Source organism: Chelonoidis abingdonii, chromosome 1 (genome assembly GCF_003597395.2).
Source record: "Chelonoidis abingdonii isolate Lonesome George chromosome 1, CheloAbing_2.0, whole genome shotgun sequence".
Lineage (NCBI taxonomy): Eukaryota > Metazoa > Chordata > Testudines > Testudinidae > Chelonoidis > Chelonoidis abingdonii.
Genome location: NC_133769.1, coordinates 169521247 through 169547715, shown reverse-complemented (window position 1 = coordinate 169547715; position 26469 = coordinate 169521247). Strand labels below are relative to the sequence as shown.

The window sequence follows — 26469 nt, the reverse complement described above, 5'->3', positions numbered from 1 at the left end:
ACGAACGTGCACGCGGCGCGCGCACACCTACTTGGAATGAATATGAGCAACACATCTCGAAGAACAACAGTTACAAAGGTGAGTAACCGTCTTTTCTGTTTGTTTAAATGCTGTATTCCTTTTGCTCAGCAAAAAAGAGGGGATAATTATCTGAAACGTTTGGAAATCAAGTTTACATTTTTCAGTTCACATCACGCTATTGCAAGAAGTTGTATCAATCACATAATGAAATATGGCAGATTTACTATAACACATAGCAAAAAATAACAAAGCATAACAATGCACAGTGTTTTTTAACTACTCTTCTGAAATGGCTAGCTTATTTAAAAAATACCCCTCAACTAAAAGCTTCCAGTAAATGTGTTACAGTACAAGTACCTGAGAGTAATTAGATGAACCCCGGAGATACTTTCTGACATTTTCTGCTATCTGTCAAGATCTGAGTGTTGAATAATGTGCTAGTACTCTGTACTTTTCTTGTCACAGTTCAGTTCACCATCCATCTTGTCAAATAAGCCACTGCATATGGATGACTTTGCAAGTTACAAGAATCAAAGGTTCATGCTTGTGAATTGCAGGGACAGAAATTACTCTAAAATTGAGTACCATTGATAAACGAATGTTACCTGCAATTCACAAGGTTATGTGTAAAATTATTTGGAAATAACATAACATAATAATTTAATATAACTTATAAATGTTCACATAAAATCTGGAAAGTACATTTTATAGTCACTTAACATTTTCCATATGTACGTATTAGATATGATCTGTACTGTCACTGTTCATTAATCTTATAAGTGCCTTTGACTACACGGAGACACATGCTTGTGTGGATTGATATTTCATTCTTTTTCTGAATATTTCTTTAGACACTGATTTCCAAAGCCTTATTATGATTGGTGACAGTACAAACCTTCAGGTGATTTCCAAGCCATGCAACAGATCTAGTGATCTGATCACTGACCTGATCACCACAAAAAAACATACATATCCCTACACCCACTGTGGTAAATGGATTGAAGACTCAGTTGAGGAAAGCAACCTGTTCAGGACAGCTCTTAAGCATTGCTTAAAGTTAAGCACTTGCTGAAGTACTGCCTTCAACAGGGGCCTAAAAATGGAGAATGTTCTAATCTTCTGCTTTGACTTTTTAATCTGTCTTCAGTAATTGGCAAAGACAGACACAAAGCTTGCTTACTCCTATCACTAGTTTCTTTAATATGTGTTAGGGAGGGAGACTATATTAAGTTAACCACCTCCCCTGGTTATCACTAGGCATAGTTACATCCCCACTGTGTGTGAGAGTCAAAGGGAACACTCCTGTTTTGCATTCACAATCCCTTCTCTCCTGAAGCTTCTTGTTCATACAGCTCTAATCTGGCCCTGTGTGCATGAATCTTGCAAATGTTTTTAACTTTAAGTATCCTTTTGTTTTTATAGATCTCTTTTTTGATCCAGCTACTAGTGTAATTCCTTTGCCTCCTGCTCGAAGATTAACAGTGGAAAATGTCAAAACTAATAGAACATCCCAGGACTACGATCCGCTTCCGTCCATCTCAGGTAAGAAGAAAAACCGTGCTTAGACAAAGTACCAGCCTAAGAAAGCAAGTAATCTTGGCTCAGACAAACTGGCAGGCATTAACCAGTGCTCATGCATCACTATCCTGCTTGTTTGGAAAGGCTGCTGTTGTTCACAACAAGAGCTGGCAATTCTCTTCCTACATAAAAACAGATAGGTAACCATCAAAGGAACAATGGAGATGGATCTTCTGAAAGGACATAAAATCCTAGAGTGGCTGGTCTATGATCTGTAGGGTGGGTAGACTAAAAGAAAAATTGTTTTCCCTTTTAAAGGTGAGTCCTTTTAATCCTAGCCATAGACATTAAATGCTTATGTGAATTCTGGTATCCCTGTTTTTCTTCTTCTTTTTTTAAGATAAAGGATTTTCCCTGTTCTTTTGGAGATCACGAGATCAGAAGTCATGCAGGGGCCACTGTGCCTCTTGTTTCCAATTTTATTCTCCTTATATTGCTCTGTGGACAAAATATAATTTAAACCTCTATATTGTTCTCTCAGATATGTACTAATGTGACTTCTATGGGCACCGTAAAATATTTTAAAAATACGCAGGAAACCCAAAAGCAACTAAAATGTGATATCCAGTTTGTAAGAGCCCAGTCAACGTAATGTAACAAATTGAAAAGATGGCCATAATATGTAACCTCTCTGATCCAGAAGGAACCTCAAATGTTTCACAGTCTAGTTATAATGGATCCAATCCTGCAATTGGATTCGCATGGCTGGATCCTTGCCCCCACACAGATCCAGTGACAGACTAAAAGTGTGTAAGGAGCTGCTATAAGGTGGGTGTATAACTGGTTGGAAAACTGTTCCCAGAGAGTAATCATCAGTGGTTCACAGTCAAGCTGGAAGGGCATATGAAGTGGGTTCCCGCAGGTTCTGTTCAATATCTTCATCAGTGATTTAGATAATGACATAGAGAATACACTTAAAAGTTTGTGGACAATACCAAGCTGGGAGGGGGTGCATGTACTTCGGAGGATAGGATTGAAATTCAAAATGATCTGGACAAACTGCCTAAATGGTCTGAAGTAAATAGGATGAAATTCAATAAGGGCAAATACAAAGTGCTCCACTTAGGAAAGAACAATCAGTTGCACACATACAAAATGGGAAATGACTGCCTAGGAGGGAGTACTGCAAAAAGGGATCTGGGGTCATAGTGGACCAAAAGCTAAATATGAGTCAACAGCGTAACACTGTTTCAAAAAAAAAGCAAACATAATTCTGGGATGTATTAGCAGGAGTGTTGCAAGCAAGACATGAGAAGTAATTCTTCCGCTCTACTCTGCACTAATTAGGCCTTAACTGGGGTAATGTGTCCAGTTCTGGGTGCCACATTTCAGGAAAGATGTGGACAAGTTGAAAGTCCAGAGAAGAGCAACAAAATGATTAAAGGTCTAGAAAACATGACCTGAGAGGGAAGATTGAAAAAACTGGGTTTGTTTAGTCTGGAAAAGAAAAGACTGAGGGGGAACGTGATAACAATTTTCAAGTACATAAAAGGTTGAAGTAGGAGGGTGAAAAAATGTTTTTGTTAACTTCTGAGGATAGGAGAAAAAGCAATGGGCTTAAATTGCAGCAAGGGAGGTTTAGGTTGGACATTAGGAAAAACTTGCTGTCAGGGTGGTTAAGCACTGGAATAAATTGCAATAGGGGAAGGTTGTGGAATCTGCATCATTAAAGATTTTTAAGAGCAGGTTAGAAGTCACATCCATCAGGGAAGGTCTAAATAATAGTCCTGCCATTAGTGCAGGGACTGGACTAGATGACCTCTCAAGGTTTCCTTCTAGTCCTATGAGTCTATCTTTTTATGTATAGAAAAAACACTTAATACACCAATTAGTGTACTCACTTTGCAGTACAGCAAAGCAGCTATTTAAGAGACACTGTCAACTATAAATCTAGTCAGTTAAAAGAAATGAAGTAAAAGTTTCATTATTACCCAGTCCCTGAGTCCTTAGCCTATTTGCAGTCACTTTTCCTGTTCTTTACAAATGTATTTTCTCTCCTTTTGCTGCATGAAAGCTCATACAGTCAGGAGGAACTGGCTAACAGAGGCCCTGAGCGAATCATTGAGTAGTTTCACTGAGTTGTGTGCATGTAGCTGTTAGGATTGGGCCATGATGAACTGTTCAGGGCAAACAGTGAAATGTACATATGTAAACTATTGTGAAATGCACGAAGTAAAATTGAAAACATCAAGAATCGTGCACTTATAGATTAACACGTTTTGGAGCACGAGCTTTCGTGGGTGATACCCACTTCGTCAGATGCGACATGCATCTGATGAAGTGGGTATTCACCCACGAAAACTCATGCTCCAAAACGTCTGTTAATCTATAAAGTGCCACAGGATTCTTTGCTGCTTTTACAGATCCAGACTAACATGGCTACCCCTCTGATAATTGAAAAACATGAATTCTTCTTCGAGTGATTTGCTCATATCCATTTCCAGTAGGTGTATGTGCCGCGCGTGCACTTTCGTCGGAAACTTTACCTGCAACTCCAGCGGCCAGCAGGTGCCCCCTAGAGTGCGCCGCCATGGGGGAATATATACCCCTGCCAGCCTGCCCCTCCTCAGTTCCTTCTTACCGCCGTGTCGTGTCGTTGGAACTGTGGAGCGCGGCATACTGACTCCACGTCCCTAGCTTCTCTTTGTTTATTGTTCTAGTTCTAGTGTTGTTTAATTATAGTTTATCTAGTATAGTATAGTGTAGTTTATAGTTGTATATAGTTAGCGGGTTTGGGGCACTAGCCCCTCCCGCGCCAGCGCCGGGCTCATGCTGGTTCGCTGGGGTTCAAACCGTGCTCGGCCTGTAAAAAGCCGATGCCCACCAGCGATCCCCACGACGCCTGCTTGAAGTGCCTGGGGGAATCGCACATATCTGAGAAGTGCCGCATTACAAGGCGTTAGACGAGGACAAGAAGGAGCGAGACCAGCACCTCAAGACGCTCTGATGGAAGCGGCACTTAACCTGCGTCCTCGGCACTGAGTGCCGCTTCGGCTCTGGCACCAAGATCTCTCCGGCGCCGCGAAAACGCCACGCACCGACTTTCTCCGGCACGGCTCGCGGGAAGAGGCCCTCGACGTCCTCTACCCCGGCTAAAACAGCCCGAAAGAGCACCCGGCGCCGACACAGCCGTGTTGGCTGTGCCAGGGACTTCGTCGATTCTGGCCGGCGGGTCATCGAGTCGATCCCTCCCAGCTCCCGCCAGATCTGGGGTAGAGCTGAGGATCCCACGTCCGAGACCTTTTGTCGGCCAGGGACTCATCGCCTTGACGGAGCCTGTGCTGCGCCAACCCCAGCACCGCGGTGCGGGTTTTACAATCAAAGGGCAAGCCTATGCCGATGCGAACACCGTCCCCGGATTCTCCGGCTTGGCACCGGTCAAAATCCCGGCACTGATCTCGATCCAGAGGGAGGTCTCTCTCACGGCGCCGCTCGCAGTCCCGGCACCGCTCTCCAAGGCAGCACCGGTCATACTCGCGGCGCAGGTCGTCTTCGCGCCGGTCCCGATACTGCCGGCACCGTTCCGGATCCAGCCACCATTACTGGCACCGGGACTCGAGGAGCCGTTCCCGCCATCGACGGTCCAGATCCCGGTCGACCTCTCGGCACTGAGCTGGTGGTAGGTCCCAGTCTCGATCGCGGCGCCGGTATGGCTCATGGCACCGATCTCCGGCACCGAGGAGGTCTTCGCCTTCTGCAAGGCGGGACCCGTACCACTCCCGCTCGGCTCCGCCATGGCCCTTTCGCCAAGGCTCTGTCTCTTCGCGGGCAGACAGTGCGTACCTGGAGGCTGAAGCACCCGCTGCTCTCTTTTCGGAGAGTCAGCAGGAGCATGGTCCACAACAGTGGGGCTTCTGGACCCCCTGGGCATATCATCAAGACCAGGGCCCTCAGAAAATTCCCCCCCGATCGTCGGTCTCAGAGCACAGGGTTCCGGAGGCTACTTCGTCATGCCCTCCTCCATCCCCTGCGGAAGAGCAGCCGTCCCATCCTCCGGATGCTGAACTCCCGCAGGAGTCAGAAGCACTGCTCCAGTCAGAGCCGCCACCAGACCCTCTCCTGCCAGGTCTCTCCTCGTCGTCCTCCCCAGATGAGGCGGTGGCGGGGACAACATCCACCAGTCCCCCCCCGCTGGACCTCAGGGCACACCAGGATCTCCTCAGGCGTGTGGCGCAAAACATGAACACCCAGGCTGAGGAGGTCTCTGAGATCGAGAACCCGGTCGTGAGCATACTCTCGGCGAATGCGCCCACCCGTGTCGGCCTGCCCTTCATAAGGACCATCCAAGCCAATGCCACCACCATCTGGCAGTCACCGGCTTCCGTTCCCCCCACTGCTCGGGGTGTGGAGCATAAATACATGGTCCCTTCGAAGGGCTCTGAGTACCTGTATGTCCACCCGCGCCCGTGTTCCCTCGTCGCTCAATCTGTGAATGAGAGGGAACACCATGGGCAAGAAGCTCCGGCCCCCAAATCTAAGGAGGCGAGACGTATGGACCTGCTTGGCCGCAAAGTCTATTCCGCAGGAGCACTGCAGCTACGGGTCTCCAACCAGCAAGCTCTGCTCAGCCGCTACTCCTACAACACCTGGACGGCGGCTGATAAATTTAAGGAGCTCCTCCCACAAGACGCTCGTCAGGAGTTCGCTGCTCTCCTTGACGAGGGGAAAAAGGTCGCACGCACTTCTTTACAGGCGGCTCTGGACGCAGCAGACTCGGCCGCCAGAACTCTGGCCTCCGGAGTCACTATGTGCCGCATCTCATGGCTTCAGGTCTCTGGCCTTCCTCCGGAACTCCAACATACCATCCAGGACCTTCCGTTTGAGAGCCAGGGCCTGTTTTCGGATAAAACTGACCCTCGGCTGCAAAGCCTCAAAGATAATAGGGTCATTATGCGTGCCCTAGGGATGCATACGCCGGTGACCCAGCGTAGACCATTCAGGCCTCAGCAGCAGCACAGGCCTTACCCCCAACCCAGGCAAAGGCAGGACTTTACCAGGCGGCGCAATAGGAAGCGGAGGCGCATAACAAATCAGGCAACGGGGGGTCTCAGCCAAGGCTCCTTTCTCTCCAAGCTCTTCTCGGCCGAAGTCCCTCATTTTGAAGGTGCGCCGAGGCGCCGTACCAGTTCCTTCCACGGATCCATCTCCTTCTTCTCCAACTGTCTTTTCATTCTTTTCCGCGGCATGGTGCCAGCTTACCTCAGACAGATGGGTCCTCCGCACGCTTGCGGCTTGGATACCACCTGCAGTTGCTCGTTACCCGCCCTCCCGCCGCCTCCCCGTCCCTCTTCAGGGACCCCTCTCACGAGGCAGTCCCTCAGGAGGTGTGACCTCCTCCGACAGGGGCCATTAGAAGGTTGGTTCCGTGAACGAGACGGGGCATGGGGTCTACTCCCATTACTTTCTGAATCCCCAAGGCCAAGGGGTCTAGACCAATCCTCGACCTACGCGAGCTCAACAAATACCTACTCAAGTTGAAAGTTCAGCAGGTTCCTTGGGGACCATTATTCCATCCCTGGATCCCGGAGACTGACGCTGCCCTCGACATGCAGGATCATATTTCCATATAGCCATCTTCCCGCCCCACGGAGGTTCCTCGCTTCGTTGTCGCGGCCCGGCACTATCAATTCACGGCCTCCCGTTCGCCTCTTGACGGCCCGAGAGTGTTCACAAATCATGGCTGTAGTCGTCCGCCTTTCTTCGTCGCAGTCGTGTGCACTGTTTCCTACCTCACGACAGGGCTATCCAGGGACCTTCAGAGGACCGATCCCTGCGCAGTCCGCATGTCAGAGCCTTTTCTCGAGTCTAGCTGTGATGGCTCAACGCGGAGAAGTCCACGCTATCCCCTACTCAAAGATAGAGTTTATCGGCGCCATTCTAGACTCCACCATAGCCAGGCCGTTCTCCTTGTCACGGTTTCCAGCTTTGTCAGCCATCATCCACAGCTGCAGACACCTCTAACCTCCATTCGCACTTGAGCCTGACACTTTTGGGCACATGGCGCCTGCACTTTGTTACGGCACACGCGCGACCCGCTCCGGCCCCTACAATCCTGGCCTCATCCCTCAGTCGTCCGGCCAGGCCGTCTTTGATACAATTCAATCACGTGTCCCCAGGAGCCCATTTTCTCCCAAGCAAGGTGCTGGATCAGTCCGTTGTGTGTGCAGGGCTTCCGTTCCATCCGCCCAGCCCTCACTGTCCCTGAACAACTGGACGCGTCGGACTTGGATGGGAGCTCAACCTAGTACCCTGCGGACCCAGGGTGCTGGTCTCCTCCCGAACTCGCCCTCCATATCAACGGCGAGAATTGAGGGCGGTCCCTTGCTTGTCAAGCGTTCCATCGGCAGATCCAGGCCGCTGTTTCGGTTTTATCGACAACACAGCGGTGGTATAACTATGTGAACAAGCAGGGCCGAACGAGATCTCCTCTTCTTTGTCGGGAAGCCATGACGTTGTGGGACTTTTGCATAGCCCCACTCGTTCACCTACGTCTCCTTTCTCCCGGGGGCTCAGAATACCTGGCGGATCGTCTCAGCTGGTCCTTTGCTCCAACGAGTGGTCCCTTCGCCCAGACGTCGCCCTTGCGCTCTTCCGAAGGTGGGGGCATCCCCACATGGACATCTTTGCATCCCGCAGGAACAGGAAGTGCCCGATGTTTTGCTCTTCCCAAGTCACGAGCCGGGCTCGGTGGCAGACGTCTTTCTGATTCCGTGGGTGACGCACCTCTTCTATGCCATTCCCTCCGTTCCCGTTAATCCCCAAGGTCTTCTGAAGGTGGCGCAGGACAGGGCCCGCTTGATTCTGATTCACTCCGGCATGGCCCCGGCAGCATTGGTTCCTCTTGCTGCTGGACCTCGGTAGCGGACCCTGTTCCCCTGCTCCTTTACCTGGATCTGATCACGCAAGACCACGGCGACTTGCCACCCGGACTCCAGTCGCTGCACTCTAGCGTGGCTCCTGCGTGGTGACTAGGTCCGAGTTGCATTGCTCTTCCCCAGTGAGGCAGGTCCTTCCTGGAGTAGGAAGCCATCTACGAGGGCGACATACGTAGCCAATGGACACGTTTTTACGTGCTGTGCGCGGAGAGGTGCTTCCAACCCACCGAGGTTCCATCCCCATCGTCTCAAATACCTTTGGTCGCTCAAGCAGCAAGGCCTGGCGGTACCCTCTCTGGGTCCACTTAGCGGCTATCTCCACCTTCCACCGGGGAGCGACGGCCGCTCTGTTTCTCACCCCGATAGTGACTAGATTCCTTAAAGGGCTGGAGCGTCTTTACCCCCAGGTCCTCCACCCAGCCCCCTCTTGGATCCAACCTGGTGTTGTCCCGTCTCATTCCCCCTTTGAGCCGCTGGCTAGGTGTTCCCTCCTCTACTTGCCTGGAAGACAGCATTCCTGGTGGCCATCACTTCTGCTAGGCGCGTGTCAGAGCTGCGCGCCCTCGTGGTGGAGCCCCCGTATACGGTGTTCCACCGGGACAAGTACAACTGAGGCTGCACCCGCCTTTTCTCCCAAAGTTGTCTCGGCCTTTCATGTCAACCAGGACATATTCCTACCGTATTCTTTCCGAAACCTCATTCGTCTCACAGGGAGCAACAGTTACACTACTTAGACATGCGTAGGGCCTCGCCTTTTTATAGAGAGGGCACAAACGTTCCGTAAATCCACCAACTCTTTGTGGCCGTAGCTGAGCGAGTTAAAGGGTTACCAGTCTCCCGCAGAGGATTCTCCTCGTGGGGAAGTCCTGTATACGGGCGTGTTACGACCTGGCCCGTCTCCCTTCGGGCCATGTAACTGCGCATTCTACTAGAGCCAGGCATCATCGACGGCGTTCCTTGCGCAAGTTCCCGTCCAGGAAATCTGCAGGGCAGCGACCTGGTCCTCTGGGCACACCTTCGCTACCATTATGCCCTAGTCCAGCAGTCCAGGGATGAGCGGCCTTCGGCTCTGCCGTGTTGCGCACTGGCCGACCTCTCACTCCGACCCCACCGCCTAGTAAGGCTTGAGAATCACCTACTGGAATGGATATGAGCAATCACTCGAAGAAGAAAACACGGTTACTCACCTTTGTAACTGTTGTTCTTCGAGATGTGTTGCTCATATCCATTCCACACCCGCTCTCCTTCCCCACTGTCGGGGTAGCCGGCAAGAAGGAACTGAGGAGCGGGCGGGCTGGCAGGGGTATATATTACCCGCCATGGCGGCGCCACTCTAGGGGGCGACCTGCCGGCCCGCTGGAGTTGCTAGGGTAAAAGTCTTCCGACGAACGTGCACGCGCGGCGCGTACACCTACTGGAATGGATATGAGCAACACATCTCGAAGAACAACAGTTACAAAAGTGAGTAACCGTGGGTTTTTTTTTGTCTGTCAGTTTTAGCAATTGTAGGTGTTACTTGCAACAACAGTAGGTGATAGATTTTTCCAACCAAAGTGTGATATATATATTTTTTTTTAAACAGTAAAGTTGACATTGTTCCTTTAACAGTATGTTACACCAGTATACTGCAGTATAGATCAGGAAGTGAAGAACACTTTCCAATTGAAATTACAGGCAGAATTAAGCATGAAAAGTGTCAGGGGGATTTTTAATGATCACCACTGTTTAGAACCTCAGTTTGATGTCTCAAATAAATGATAGCGTTTACAATTCCCCTAACAGAATGCTGGTGCTCACTATTTAAATAGCATTGAAAACGGGTTTTATAGCATGTGTGTTAGTTTATAAAATCTTAAGGGCAGGGCTCTTGCCCCATTCTGCTAGGCAGAAAGACCCTGATTCTGACTGAAGGGCTTCTAGGTGCTGTTTTAATATACATATTAAACAAGCTAATCATCTTAAAGGTATTAGAGAGACAAGGTAGGTCAGGTATTACCTTTTATTGGACAAACTTCTGTTAGTTAGTGAGACAAGCTTTTGAGCTTACACAGAGCTCTTCTGAAGAAGATATTACCTCACCCACCTTGTCTCTCTCTAATATCCTGGGATTGACATGCCTACAACAACACGGCATACCATTTTCCCTCTACGAATATAAGAACACAATGATTTCTTCATCCATTCAAAATAGAAGATAGTGAATTTTATATTATTTCTAAGGCTTTTCTTTAAAGCTCACTTAAAAAGGACTTGTTTGCTTTTCACACGGTAATTTACATTTCTGCATAGTCTTTTAATGGACTATTTTAAAGGTGTATTTTAAAGCCCTCCACAAAGGAAGCTGATGCAGAGAAGTTGTTAATTCTGCAAAATGACTGCAAGATGCTTGCTATTTAAGATTTCAAATAGTTTTCTTGATATTGCTTAGTAAATACTTCATTACTTAGATGTTTTGCATAACCATCTCCTAACATATTCATATGCTTTAACCTATGCTATAAATATACTAATCCAGCATGCTATGTACATAAAAGTTTTTTCAATTTAATTTGAATTAAATGACAACTGTTTCCAAATATAGCATAGCATGATTTAACAAAGTTGTATTTGTAGTGGTTGTAATTCCATCCTATGGAATTAATAAGTTTCAGAATGAACAGATTCAACTTACTTCAGGTTTCCAAAAGATAACCTTGTATGGAGACTATAACTTAGTGTTTGAGTTATTCCTTAACCATTCATCTCTGATAGCCAGCAGTTGTTCATTCAAAACCTCTTTTAAGATTGCTGTTGGATCTGTGTTAGGAAGTGAATGTAGTCCACTCATTAGAGCAAATTCTATTCCTAGCACCGCCACTGACTCACTGTTCACCTTGTCACTGGACCTCCCTGTGCCTCAGGCTGTCTATTTATAAAATGAGAATAATACCTGCTTCACTAGAACATTCAGCTTAATTGCTGACTTGTAAAGGCAAATGTATCTCTCATTATTAAGAGAACTATCAGGTATATTTTGAATGACAGCCCTTTAGAATTCCTTAATATCAAGAAAGTAGGTTGTGTATGGTGAAATATAGTATATGTTTTTTGTCTTTGACACCTGTCACTTTGGTATCTAAGTACCAAACACAGCAATTTATTTAGCACTGAAAATTTAAAAAATGGCTCTCAATTTCCGCTTTTTCATTGTTCCAGAGGATTTATGTGTAACACAAACATTGTGATGGTGTAAATTCTGAGGGAGTTCAGGTAAAAATAATGAGAGGGGAGAAATCGCTAATTCTAGAATGAACACACACACACACACACACACACACACACACACCACCTTTTCTTCTCTTGCTCAGCTGCGATTTCCACTGCCTTGGACCTTTGTGCAGTCAGTTACACCTGCGGAAAGTGGGTGTAACATGCTACAACTGGTATGAGTGAACGGAGCAGTCTGACTTCTGCACTCACTTTGCTCAAATGTAAATGACTACCCAAGGTGCAAGGTAATGGAGAATCAGTCCCCTTGTGTATACATGTATTGTTTCTCCTTAGCATTGCACTTGTATGCTCTGTGCGAAATGGGTTCAAAGCTGTGCGCCTTTCGGAGCCCTGCCTATGATCTGGCCTTTTTAATGCACTGTTATGCCATTGTCCACATTGCTCCGAGGTGCGCTAATAAATATAAATGTAAAATCATGTTTTGCCTTCGTTACATTATTTATAAAAGAGAGGAAAAATTCATCTGGCTCAGTGCATTTTTGCTATTGTTACATACTTAAAGGTTGATTTAAATATAGTTCAAACTCATCTTGTCTGCAAGCATCTGCATGAGCACTGTGACTTGTAGAGCCCCAGGCTTTAGGGCTCTGAGGAAGATTTACATGTTCTTAGCATCCTACAGTGAGGCACTGAAGTTCTTCACTCAGGCTCCCTGAGCTCCTCAAAATGCGAGATCCCCTTGGCTCTCTAACATCCCCTTGAAGGTGTTTTTTCCTCTACCCCCAAATAGACTTGTCTGCCTTTCTCCACTCCACAGAGACCCTCACATGACAAGCCTGCTTCCTCACTCTCACCCACCAGCAGGCATGTTTGCATGGTGCTGCTTATCCCTGCTGCTTCCCAGACTTGTAGCAGCAGCTGATGGGACATGTTTAAAAAGCAGGAAGGGAACAGAGGAGATGGCTCACTGCAGGGGGAAATGAAGCTGTTTGGCATCATTACCTGGGCAGCAAGAGTCCTGATTTATCCCTGCCTCTTGGCAGCCTAGGAGGCTTCTTTCTCCCTGCCACAGACTTTCTCCCCCTCACCTTCTGCTAGTGAACCATAGTCATTTATTAAATTAGCTGGTCCCAGGGCGTTATCTGCTTTTGGATTAGTTAGTTTCCTAAGGGTTGAAGGCAGCATGGAAACAGAAGTGTCCATGATTGAGGCTGCCTGCTCAGAGGCTGAAACAATTAATTGAAATATACGAATATACAATTAACTGAAAACTCAGCTAGAGATTTTTTTAAGAATCCAAGGTGGCTGATGCATCAGTGTGTGTGGCAGGAAAGAAAGGCCTGTTTAAATGCCTCTGATGGAAGCGCAGTTTAAGCTTAGATTCTGAACTTAAAAATACTAACAGGATACTCATATTCCGCAAAAATTTTATATGGACGTGAAGATATTGAGAGAGGTGTCAGCATTTAAAAAAAACAGGGAATTGAGTTACATAGAGAGTGAGGGCTGGAGATTTAAAAGGACCTGTGCTATAGAGACATTGGTGGAGTGAGAAGAAAATGCATGTGTTGTAAATCTTGAAAAAGAATTTAAAATGGTCTGCCTAAATGGCACGATTGCTTCAGCAGGTTTTAGGCAGCAAGAAGTTTTTAGTCAAGAAAAAAACTCCACGTTTGGGTTCAGATTGGAGATGCCAGTATTAGTTATTCTCTCTCTCTTTCACACACACACGCTAAAACTGTATCAAATTTAATTGTATTATTTATTCTTTAGATATCGGTACTTTTCCTTATAATCATTTTTCTAAAATTGCTTTGATAGTCATATTTTTAGCCTCAGATTTACATATGTTATATTATTTGTCTTGTAATTTTCTAATATTGTACATACTTTCATTTTAATTATGGACCATATTCTTCAATAATACTGTAAATTGAATTTTGTAAAATAAGTTTGAATTCCTGATTTTACTTATTCCTCTCTCTTACTGGTAACTAAATTTCCTGAAATATTGCTAATCACCTAATCCTACAAGTGTTTCACACCCCTTTCTCTAGTAGGCTCAAACCTGCCTTGTGCTGTGTTTTTATCATTAGCATTTACATAGCATTTTTCATCTTCAGTGTCCTTTATAAAGACAAAATAATCCTATCTGCTGTTTTTCTCATCAGCATATTGTGTAGAAAATAAGCAATGTTTCCAGCACAAGATTAAACCCAGTCTTTTAATGTGAAATCTGAATAAAATTACTCTCATCTATTTGTTATATTAACTCCACCATCTTTCTAGAAAAGTATTTCCTGGGTCTTGTCTGACTTAAAAATAGAATTCCCATACTGATGCACTCAGAAGAGCTTGTTGGCATTAAAACTGAGTCAGGAAATGCATCTTGTAAAGATCTACTCCAAGGGTCGGCAACCTTTCAGAAGTTCTGTGCTGAGTCTTCATTTATTCACTCTAATTTAAAGTTTCGCCTGCCAGTAACACATTTTAACGTTTTTAGAAGGTCTCTTTCTATAAGTCTATAATATATAACTAAACTATTGTCATATGTAAAGTAAATAAGGTTTTTAAAATATTCAAGGAGCTTCATTTAAAATTAAATTAAAATGCAGAGCCCCCCGGATTGGTGGTCAGGACCCAGGCAGTGTGAGTGCAACTGAAAATCAGCTCGCGTGCTGCCTTTGGCATGCGTGCCATAGATTGCCCTACCCCTGATCTACATAAATGACTAGGTTGATCCGTTGGAGATGTTTAACATGCTCTGTGGGATTACAATCCAGATATTCTCCCTGTATAAAATTGAATAGCTGTATAACTTTGATAATGAAATTATTATGCTCCTTTGCATTAACACGATATATCTGGAAGATTTGAAAAAAACAAAATGTTATTGCCACCAGTATAAATAAACTGGAAAATGTTATTGCCATCAACTTTCTCTAATTACATATTGGAACACTATCGTCAGTAGAACTTTTCAGAATTCTTCTCAAAGGTTTGAAAGCCTTAAAAAACAAAAACAAAAAAACCAAACAAATACTTCCACTCAAAGCATTTTTGCTGTATGCCATCTTGTATTTAAGCTTCTTAGTGTAGTCTCAGCAAGGATAAAGAGGTTTGGGCAAAGTCCCAAGTTTACTCGAGTCCTAACCCCTTGACTCTGAAAAGATTAGAAGCTGTGGCTATTAGCTCTTTGCATCAGCACATCATGATTCTTAGTGGCAGTGTTAACTGTGAAGGTTAACATTCCCGTGAAGCACTGCAGACAGGCTGTAGTGTACCCAGCCAACATCTGAAATGTATGAACTGTGATATTTGGGGAGGAAAATTTAGGGATCTTTTTCTCACCACTGAAATTCATTGGACTATTAATTTTTTTGAGGGACAGAATGAGGAAATAATGATTTTCCTATGTAGCAAGCACCCTTGACATGCATGAAATAAACTACAAATGACTGAAATACATGCTCATGATGTACAAATGAATGCTAGTTTCTCCTCTTCAGGTTTATTTGGTGAGAGTCTTCTTTTACGTAGTCTACTGATTTGTACAATTTCCTGAATAAAAGTGTGACTAAATCCTTGTTGGTGATATTCAGTTTTAATTTTTACCACTTATGGTGGTTTTTATACTTTTTTGCCTAGTTTGGACAATGCAAATATAGACTAGTCCAGGGGTTCTCAAACTGGGGGGGACCCCTCAGCGGGTCATGAGGTTATTACATGGCAGGTCACAAGCTTGTCAGCCTCCACTCCAAACCCCACTTTGTCTCCTACATTTATAATGATGATAAATATATTAAAGAGTATTTTTAATTTATAAGGGGAGGGGGGTCACACTCAGAGGCTTGCTATGTGAAAGAGGTCACCAGTACAAAATTTTGAGAACCACTGAACTAGTCTCTTCCACTTTCAGATTCTTACTGCATTATTAACATAAGGCTGCACCGTTTAGGTTGTGAACACTTCTGGCGAATGTTTTAATACAGTTTCCACCAGAATTTCAAAGCTAAAGAAAGGAATTCATTAGAACAGTCCTCTTAATAGACTTTGTAAAACTTGGTTTTGAGTTCTCCCTTAACTTGAGGCCTGAACTACTGAGCACTACCTTGTTACATCACGTTTAAACCAGTTTGTAGTGATTGTCTCTTTTTTTTTAAGCAGATGGTTCACAAGCACCAGCCAGACCCCCTAAACCACTTCCTCGCAGGACTGCACCAGAAATCCATCACAGAAAAGCATACAACTCTGACACCTCCTTGGAAAATGTGGATGCAAAAATTGCAAAACTTATGGGAGAGGGCTTTTCTTTTGAAGAAGTGAAGAGGGCACTTGAAATAGCCCAGAATAATGTTGATGTGGCTCGTAGTATTTTAAGAGAATTTGCCTGCTTTCCTCCTCCAGTCTCCCCACGTCTCAATCTATAGCAGCATGCAAGTCCCTGCAGCAGATGAATTCCATGGATGTGTGTGTGTGTGTGGAACTGAGAGCAGGAGAGAGAATTTGAGAGAGTTTTCTTCTCTTGTCATCCTTAGAAGAGAGTCTGTTTCCAGCAGTTTATCAGAGGAAGATGGCTGCTCTGATCAAGACTCATAGATGGGCCAAGGCTTCTGTATTTTTGCTAGCCATACTTTTAAAATCAGGGTTGAACTGACAAAATTATTTTAAGAAGTTTACTTCCCTTGAACTTTGAATCTGTGAAATGCTTTTTTCTTGTTTACAAGTTGGCAAGTTGACACTTGTACTGTGTTCCTGTTTAGATTCCCTTGTACGGTGGTCAGTTCAGCTGTAGCATTTGCCGCATTTTCCATGCTGACCACCCCATCAACTAAATCATTTTTTCCAGAAGCTCTGTATTTCCATTTCTCCTTTTATAAGAGGCTTTAATGGTTTTTGCATTTCAACTTATCAAACAAATGCAAAAAAAAAATAGTATGTGGCCTTCACTACTGACTGTTTTCTTCTGAGATTGCTTTGTTATTGCGAGAGGGAAAACTGAATGTATAATGCATTATTTTTTGTCTATGAACTGCCTTTTTAAAGGTATTTTGACAGTGACGTTGGGCAGCTTTTCTTTTTATTATGGATTGTGTTACCTGTAGTCTTCAAGGTCTTGATTTATGTAGTTCCCAGTTTAAAAAAAAACACATGCAGTAATGAACCTAAGAACATGACATATGACAACTTTTAAAAATGTGAATGCAGATGTTGGTGTTGTACTTAAGTTACATACCAAGGGCACCTGTTGTTCGTGCCTTACGTATCCTTAGGCATACTGGATAATGGGGAATCTTGCTGAATTATGTTAATGATCAGGTAAATTACAGTCCTATCTTCTGCAAAGTGGATGACGGTTAATTTCCTGTTTGAGTGATTTGTCCTCTGGTTCATCATGGCTTTAGGGACCAGTTTATATTGACATGGGAACTTTAAATCTCTGATGCACTGTTAAGTCCTAATGCTACTGTAGGAATACTTTTTACAAAGCTCTTTAGTAATCTTTCTGTTCACACTATTGCATTAAACTGTTTCATGCTCAAATTCACTATCCCTGCATAGATGGAAACATCTTAGATCTCTTTGCCATGGGTGGAACAGTGTTACCTCAATCTGATTTTTTTTTTTTTAAAAAAAAAAATGTAAATCACAGATTGATGCAAGCCAAATCAAGTCCTTTTGTTTTTTGTTCTTGCTGGACTCTCAGATTAAGAGTCCAGACTTTCCACAGTAATTCTCATATTGCTGTTTTCCTGTTCTTGTAGAAAACACTGGAATTCTTTTTTCCACTCCTCTTACTGTTGAACAGATGAACCATGTGGAGGGTAGAGTAGTTCCAGTATTTTAAAATATGGCCAGTACATGATCTTGCAAGTTGTGATAAACTTAGGTTGTGGTATATATTTATTTCCTTTTTATCTTTCAGTTTTCTCCTTTACTCATGGCAAGTTGTAAAAGTTACACCACATAGAACAGGCCTACACCACATACGGCCCACGGAGCCTCACTGTGCGGCTCGTGGGAGGATTCTAAATCCCCCGCACATGGCGCTCTGCGGGCAGCCCAGAGCCCTTTGAATCCCAGCCGCGGCCAGGAGTCAGAGGGCTCTGGGCTGCCTGCAGAGATTCCCAGCTGCAGCTGGGATTTAAAGGGCTCAGGGCTCCCCGCTGCTGCCGGGGCAGCCCAGAGCCCTTTGAATCCCAGCCAATGGCCGCTGATTGCCCCCTCCCCGGACCCCTGACCCCCAGGACCACCCCCTATCTAAATTGTTGCCTGCTCTTGTCCCCCGATTGGCCCCTCTCGAGACCCCTGCCCCTATCTAAGCCTCCCTTCTCCTTGTTCCCCAACTGCCCCCTCCTGAGACTCCCCCCAAGACTCCACCCCCTACCCTGTCCCCTGATAAACCCCTGGGATCCCATGCCTATCCAACTGCTGCCTGTCGCCTGACTGCCCCTCCGAACCTCCGCCTCATCGAACCCCCCCGCTTCCCTGTCCCTTGACTGCCCCCCCCGCAACTCCCTACCCTTCTCCAACCCTCAGCCCCTTACCGCTGCCACTCAGAGCAGCGTGTCTGGCTCCATGCAGCTCCAGAAAGTTGCTGCCTGCTCCTCATGGAGCCATTAGGCCCCCCCCCCCCCCCCCCCCCGCAACCTGCCTTCCAGATTTGAACACCTCGGAATTCAGGAGTGCTCATGCTCAGTTTGGGCAGCTGTTACTTCATTCTCCCAAGTCAAATATACTGATTCACTGTAAACTTGCTTAGAAAAGTAGGATAAAATTGAGCAAGAAATGCCTTATTAGACTGGAATTGCTATTGTCAACAGCCATTGCCTTTTTGTTTGTTTGAAAGGAGACATGATATTGCATTGCAAATTCCCCATAGAAAGAAAGGTGGAACAAAAAGATAACAAACGGCACCTCAACTTTCCTATTTATGGAGGACAGTCTTATAATATGCATCCAGATATCCTCCAATCACACAAGCTGAAAATTGTTCCACTTTACTGCAGCTCTGTAACCATATGGGAAACCAATCCTGTCTGTGTTTTGTGCACATCTAAAATTCCTGCTGAATGACCCACCTGGGAGCGAGTTACCAAGTGACCCAGGGCTGGGGTGGCAGGGAGTGTGTGGGGGGCAGTGTTGGGGGAGCCCAGGGCTTGGTCAGCAGCGGGGTGGGGGGAGGGCACTGGTGGGGAAGAAAGGGGAAAGCCCAGAGCTGGGGCAGCAGGGGATGTGTTGGGTGGGTGGGGGGATGGCCCAGGACTGGGACAGCAGGGGGGTCCAGAGGGGAGCCAAGGGCTGGGAAGAGGGGCAGCCAAATTTTTTTTTGCTTAGGGCAGCAAAAAACCTAGAGCCGGTCCTGCTGGGTTCCCCCAGCTGCCGGAGCCACGGGCCCTTTAATTTGACCCTGAGGGCTCCCAGCCACCTCTTCAGCTGGGAGCCCCTGGTTGATTTAAAATAAAGTATCACCTCCCCACGCCCCCAACCTTCCTTTTTTGCCCACAGCCATTTTGGTGGGGCGGCGCTGGGGAAGACGGGTTTGTTTCTGTAGGGCTGGGCGGCCCTGGGGCGGGGTGTTTCTGCAGGGCCGAGAGGTTTCGGCCCTCAGCTGTTTTCTTTGGAATAATGTGGCCCTCACTGCTTTACGAGTTGTGCAGGCCTGACTTAGAAGATCAGATCTCAGCGACAAATGGATTTATTTTAAAGATTTAAGGACAACCAAACGTCTCAAGTAAGGAATTCAAAATCACTGAGAGAACCTAGTGGAAATTACCATTATATATCTAGAGTTCCATTTCATTAACAGCTTATTTGTTTTAAAAGAAACAAATCGTTCCTTTTCAGGATCACAAAGCATAGCATGATGGCCATCATTAATCTGTCTTGGTCCAGTGAAAGAAGATGATCAGAGGTATTTGAGCTACAGGGATGAGTTTCTGTTCTACTTCAATCTAAGCACATGATTTCATGTACTAGAAAAGGGCATTTGCAGCTTTCTTTCAGTGTTCATTCTTTGGGTAGGGATAATAAAAGCTTTTGGCTGAAGTTTTACTCAGTGTTCTCTGTTTAAGTAAATCCCCCCCCCTTTTTTTTTCACAAAGTATGCTGTTTTCAGCTTTTTTAATTGGTTTCTTTCCTGCATCATATTGATAACATTCTAGCATTTCAGCCAAATATAAATTCAAAATGATACATGCTGTTAAGGTAAATGTTGCAATTTTATTAGAATTGCTTAATTATAGCTCTAACATAACTGCCAGTAATAGCAACAATGGAAAAAAATGCATTGCACAGAGAAGCAAACAATCTGCAGATCATGTATTGGAATTTCCAATCATATTGGATAAAACTGGCACAGATGCTTTCATTTTGTAAATTTTATTCAGGAATTTATAATAAATGACACCACCAAATTTCAGTTAAGAAGCAAGAACAGTCATGTAAAATATTTTTAAATTATTTCTACACAAGCTTTTTTAAATTTTTTTAATAGCATTCCCAGCCTGTTTGACATGACTTGTTTTTTGTACACGCGTTTAAAAACCTTTATAACATAATAGCATAGGTAGTGGCTTTACACTCTAAAAATTCCATTCAGATTGGCAGAGGCCCTGGGTTTTTTTTGCCTTCCTCTGTAGCGTGAGGCACAGGTCACTTGGTGGAGGATTCTCTGCACCTTGAAGTCTTTAAACCATGATTTGAGGACTTCAGTGGCTCAGATATAGGTTAGGGGTTTGTTACAGGAGTGAGTGGGTGAGATTCTGTGGCCTGTGTTGGTGAGATTCTGTGGCCTGTGTTGTGTAGGAGGTCGGACTAGATGATCATAATGGTCCCTTCTGACCTTAAAGTCTATGATTTGCTTGATTGTCTAAAGATCGTAGAATCAGACACTCTTACATAATGGAATATGAGATGTCTCAGACCTGTTTCAGTTAATAGCTTTAAAGCTTAATGGGCTTGAGAGGGGTAAATCTGACAATAATTTGATTCCCTAAAATGTCTTTAACTATTTAAAAAATGTTTAATCTTGCAAATGCCTGTGAACATATGTAACTTTAAGCACACAACTGACTGTAGTGGGTATACTCGAATGAACGAAGTTGCTCAAATGCTTGTGTGTGTAAAAGTAGGGCTTATGGATGTATTTTCTATAATAGCCTCCTTTAGACCATCATGCCAACAACTGCATTTATTTCCTTGATGCAAAATTGCTGCATTTTAACCAGATTTGCTGAATCTGAAGGTGAGGAATACTAATGAACATCAGCAGCATGGATCCTTTCTAAAGATGATAGGTTAAAAACTGAAACTGCGCTGAAATAAATTAATTCCATGTGATTAACCAATCAATGTGTTGGCTAGAATGGAAACCTAAAATGGCCACTGATCAAATGGGTCAGTGTTTCATAATCCAAGTGCATATCTGGCAAAGACTTTTTCATAATGTGAATTTAGATTTTTGAATCCAAATCATTTCCTCTCATAATTTCAGCTTGAAGCTTTACTTTGCACTGATGATTCTGAGCTGGTAACCATTTGAATTTGTGTCTTAAAGCTGGACCAATTTGTAAGCAGATGAATGAGTGTATTTTAAACGGATTCAGGTACTGCTTGTTGACCTGGAATTTAGTGCTTCTAGGAATGATTTCCTGAAAAGGACTGCAATAGTTTCCATTTTGAAGGGTTTTCTTCCAAATAACTATTTTATCAGAGAATGCCTTTTATAAACTTGTTTAACATGATAAACATAGTGGTGTGTTCAATTAATTTATATTTTATTCAACATTCTTTTTCAATTCTGGTTATTATGTAACCTCAAGTACTTTATCTGTTCTTGTAAGATATTTTATAAAATTAATGTTAACAGAATGCCAAGTTGGTCCTTGATTTTTCAATGGTTTGGCTCTGATCTGAATATTGCTGCTTGTGGCTTCAGAAGCACATAGTTATCTTAGATTATACTTTTATAGAGGTTGGGCACTGTCTTAAAGCCAGAAAGACAAGTGAAATGGTATTAAAATACGGTGAATGAAAGTATTTAAAATCACCCCCATTGCTAGTGTATCAACTACATTCCAGTTATTTCACTTTCCAAATTCAGCTAACAAAACAAAAAATGCCAAAGAAACCCACAGCCTAAAATGACATTTTACAACTTAAAAACAGTGCAGAATGAACATATCTGTATAGTAGAAGGAAACTGAATCATAAATACTTAGTGGTTTATTTAAGCATCATTATTATTCTGTTTTCTGAGGTGCTAATGAAATTCCAAAGTGAAGAAACTATAATGCCAAAGACAAAGTACTTTATCACAATGAGGTAACTGGATTTTTGCTGAGAAAAAGTGCACCAGAGACCGCTATTGTTGCTGTAATAAAATGTTAGCTCAAATCCTGCTTGCTTTACTCACAGATCCCATTTGAAAAAAGTAGCCTGTGCATGTAGGTGAGCTAGATTTCCCCTTTATATAGCATTCAGATTCTGAAAATGTTTAGAGAGAAGATGCACTCTGGGAAGGAAAACACGATGATCTCCATTAAAAACTCAACATTTGCCACTTCGTCAGTTACACAGGTAAGCTGAGGCCTGGAATGCTGAGATTTCAATGGTTCTACCTGCACGTGCTCAGCCATTTTCAGAGGTGAGGGTGCTGTAGTTCACTGGCCGTATTAATACAATATCAAATATATTAGCCTGTTTGGTTTATATTTTAGTGCAGTGGTTTTTCATGTTTTCATTTTCTGTCACTTCCTTTGTTTTGCCTCTGGTAAGTGTGAGCAATTGAGGCCACTTGGAATCTTTTAGGGAGATTTTGAGGTTGGAATCCCAGTCACTTTATTCTGGATGAAGTGACTGGATCCACATATCCCCTACGATGAAATGACTGCAACCCTGTATTCCAATCAGACCAGCGGGTCCACCTGCAGGACAATTTATTTAGGTTTGGAAATAAAATGTGCTATCCTGGAGCTTTAAAAATTATGCTTGCCCTTAAGAGAGATTTCCTGCCCCTTAAGGTGAATTCCACTGAGTTCCTATTCAAAATTAATAAATAATCCCACCCCTTCCCCGCAGGAGAGAAGGAATTTCAAGGCTATGAGATTGTATGCAGGAGACTGTTTCTTCCTAGGCCTACTTTTAAAAAATAAATAAAAAAAATATTTCATCCTAAATGAGTCTTAACTTCCCACAGCTGCCTGTAATAGAGCTACCATAGAGAAACCAGCCAATGTAACTACATTGGCACTGGTTTCAGATAAATCAGTCGGCCTTTTTTGTTTGAGATAACGGCTTTGGTAACTAGCAGCCTGGGGGAGAGAAGGTATTCACACGGAAGGAGGAGAATCTTGTATTAAAATCCCTAGGCCTGTCTCGCTCACATGCATACAAAATATAGTCGTTGTGATGGGCATATTTTCAAGTATAAATGTTTCATCATGAACTGTTTTGAAATGCCTCAGTATCTTAGAAAATATCTGGCATAAATGCTCCAATCCTGAATTAGTGTGTCTTCCCTCAAAGAGATCTTTGAAGAGATGTCTGCTGTGCAACAGAATGTCATGGCATTAAAAGTGTCAGAGGACAAAAATGCTAAGTGGTAGAATACCTGAAAATCCTAGCAAAATAGCCAGGAGCCTGATTCAGTGTATTGGAGGAAATCCTCCTAGTAAAAAGCTCCGTTTATTTATTTGTGTGTAGGTTGTGTATGTGTTAATCTAATGAAGTGGAAGAGGGGAAGAGAATCAACCAATGCCTGCTAAAGAATTAGACTTGGAGTAAAAGACTAGGCTACTGTATTTCCCTTTGTTAAACATCTGTTCCATCTGGACAGCTGAACAGAGTGCGCGTATAATCAAGCTGTGTCGAGTGCTGTCCCTGTGGGTGCTCCACTGTAGGTGACAGTGTGTTCTGGTGCTGTTGATCGGAGATTTTCGGTAGCAGTACCTGGTTGGAAGCACATGCTCAGTTGGTATCTCCCATCCCATTGGAATCTTCCTGAGCATGGGCGTCCCGCACCCTCCTCAGTTCCTTCTCAATCATCCTCGGCCGAAAACGGGATTCGGAGCAGTGCTGATCCTCTTCCCTGGCATTTGAAGGAAACAATTGCAAAGAACATAGAAAGAGTTAGAACATCCCAGTTGTTTCCCTTCTTTTAAAATACTTAGTTTAAAAAAAATTTTTTTCCTCAGGTTTGTCTCCCACTGACACACACTCCCCTGGCATTACTGGTGCAAGAATGCCAGGGGCTCAGGATTCAAGGAATGTGCTTCCTGTCAGGACTTTATGCCAGTGTCCGATGGACACTCCCGCTGTGTGAAGTGCGTTGGCGAGACACAGGTCCCTGCCAAGTGTGTCCACTGCACGAGCCTCAAAACCAGGGCTTGTCCTGACAGGAACCTGCGGCTGAAACTGCTTCTCATGCAGAAGCCCTGCAGCCGCCTCTGGAGACGGGCAATGGCAAACCCGCTCCCTCACGCTCCCCAGCCAGGTCTGAACGACTGGGAGCATGGCTTCACCCTCTCTGGAGCAGAAGCAAGAAGCTCTGCAGCTGCCTGTGGAGCAAGGCAGTAAACCCGCTCCCCTGCCAGGTCAGAACCGACCGGGAGCCCGGCTTCACTCTCTCATGTGAAGAGGCAGGAAGCCCTAATGTCTCCTCTGAGACACTCAAGAAGGTAATTGATCTCCTGCAGGGTCTTTACCCTTGGTGCTGTCAGTGTCGAGAGCAGGCAACTCTGACCGACCCTGCACTTTACAAGCAAATCTCACCGGGCTCTAAAGCAGGGACCTGACTTCCCACAGCGGGAAGCTCTCCTCGGCACCGGTTTCCCCGGCACCAACAATGGAGCCGGTGCTGACAACGAGTTCCACCCCCAGCACCGAGCCTGCCCGCTACCCCCGAGCAGATTCAGACTCCCTGTGGGGCTCTCACAAACGGCTCTCGGTGCCTGCCAAAGTGAAACTAAAATCACTCTGGACTGCTGCTCTGACTTCACGCTCTGCAGCACACCAGCCTAGGGAGCAGCAAAAATTCCTGCATCAGCAGGATATCTCTGTAGCCCTAAGCCTGACTCTCCCCTCCAGGACAGGAAGCACTCATTGTTTGAACAGCAGCTCTCCCCATGTGACCTTGGATACTTTCACTGATAGTGAGAACAGCACACAGCAGCAGGCAGGGTTCTCCCTACCTGTCTTCCCACCCACCAGAGCTATACATACCCTAAGACATGGGGCATCATAAGAATCAGCCTCAGTTTCCCTACTTTGCCCCCAGTGGCCAGGACCCATCTTTTTCCTTATCCAGTGCCCTGGCCTCAGTGGTACCCATGGTCAGCTCCTGCCACCGCTCCTTCTTGCGCCCCTTCTACTGGACCGCAAGCTTGTCCTATGCCTATATCCCCAGCTCTGTCAACATCTAGAGCTCCTGAACCCCCTCCTGAAGACGTGGGCTATAAACCCTTCCCTGTTTTACTGGCTCCTGCCTCGCCATCAGCTGCAGAAGTTGCCCTTATGCCTTCACCTCCACAAAACGTGGACGACTTTATGCAATTCCAGGAACTTTTTAAGAGAGTGGCACTCAGCCAGGACATCCCTTTGGAGGAAGTCCAGGAGACACAACATAGGTTTCTTAAAATCCTCCAACCCTCTGCACCTTCAAAGATAGCACTATCCATAGAGAAAGCTCTCCTAGAACCACCTGGTACTCTCTCACAGACCCCTGCCTCCATTCCACCAACATACGAGAAAGCTCAACATAAATACTATGTGCCCGCGAGGGACATCAGTTTCTTATTTTCCCACCCACAATTCTATTGTGGTGGATGCAGTGATGCACAGAACAAAGCAGCCACACTACTGGCCCATTCTGCAGGACAAGGACCTCAAACGTCTTGACCTCCTAGACCGCAAGGTTTATACTCTTCTACTTTGCAATTTTAGAATTGCAAATTTATACTACCCTCCTTGCAAGCTATGACCATGACAACTACAACAAGCTCTTTGATTTTGCCTCCCATATACCAGAGGACAGGAGAGCGGACTTCCAGTTAGTCCTTGTCGAAGGTCAGTTGGTGTCTAGGATGGTGCTACAAGCATCCATGGACATGACTGATCCAGCAGCCCGCACCACTGCAGTGATGATGCGCTGGTCTTCTTGGGTTTTGGCATCCAGTATCCCCAAAGATTTGCAGTCCAAAGTGGAGAGTCTCCCCTTTGACAAAGATAACCTCTTTTTAAAGAAAAGAAAAGAAAGAGAAATCTTTCACACTATGAAGACTCTAGAGCCACTTTGCGCATATTGGGCATATACCCGTCCCTCCCCTGGAGACAATGGTATCAACCTTACGAAAGGCCCAGCGCATAACAATATCACCAACCCCAGTCCAGACTGTATGACACTGGGAAAAATGGCAGCAGACTTCCTAGACGCAGGCAAAACAAGGCACAACCAACTACTTCCCACCATCGGGTAACAAACAGTTTTGAAGTGCTGGTTGGGAGTCTACGCAACCACCCCTTGACTCCACCGCCTATTTGCCCATTTGGCTACCACCTCCAGACTTTCCACCATGTCTGGCAACAGATCACGCAGGACCACTGGGTCCTGGAAATAGCTCAATCAGGTTACTCCATCCCTTTCCTATTTTCCCCGCCTACCCTTTTCCCTTCCCTGTCCCTCTTAGGGACCCCTTTCACGAGCACCTTCTCTGCATAGAGATGGCTCATCTTCTCCACCTAGATGCAGTCGAACATGCGCTGATGCAACATCGGGGAAAAGGAT

The 26469-nt window shown here is 45.0% G+C and overlaps 1 protein-coding gene across 7 annotated transcripts in view; it reads left to right on the top strand.

Annotated features, from left to right (window-relative positions):
• The window catches only part of CBLB (Cbl proto-oncogene B), a 226022-nt gene extending 209277 nt beyond the window's left edge, over nt 1–16745 (top strand). For 5 of the 7 annotated variants that reach the window (XM_075072555.1, XM_075072552.1, XM_075072560.1 and 2 more), the window contains 2 exons: nt 1444–1563; nt 15849–16745. In XM_075072555.1, coding sequence (XP_074928656.1) covers nt 1444–1563; nt 15849–16114 — 386 coding nt within the window. In that variant the 3' untranslated portion in view covers nt 16115–16745. The remainder of the gene's footprint in view (nt 1–1443; nt 1564–15848) is intronic. The other 2 variants (XM_075072562.1, XM_075072561.1) reach the window with 1 other exon arrangement.
• The last annotated feature ends 9724 nt before the right edge of the window (nt 16746–26469 follow it).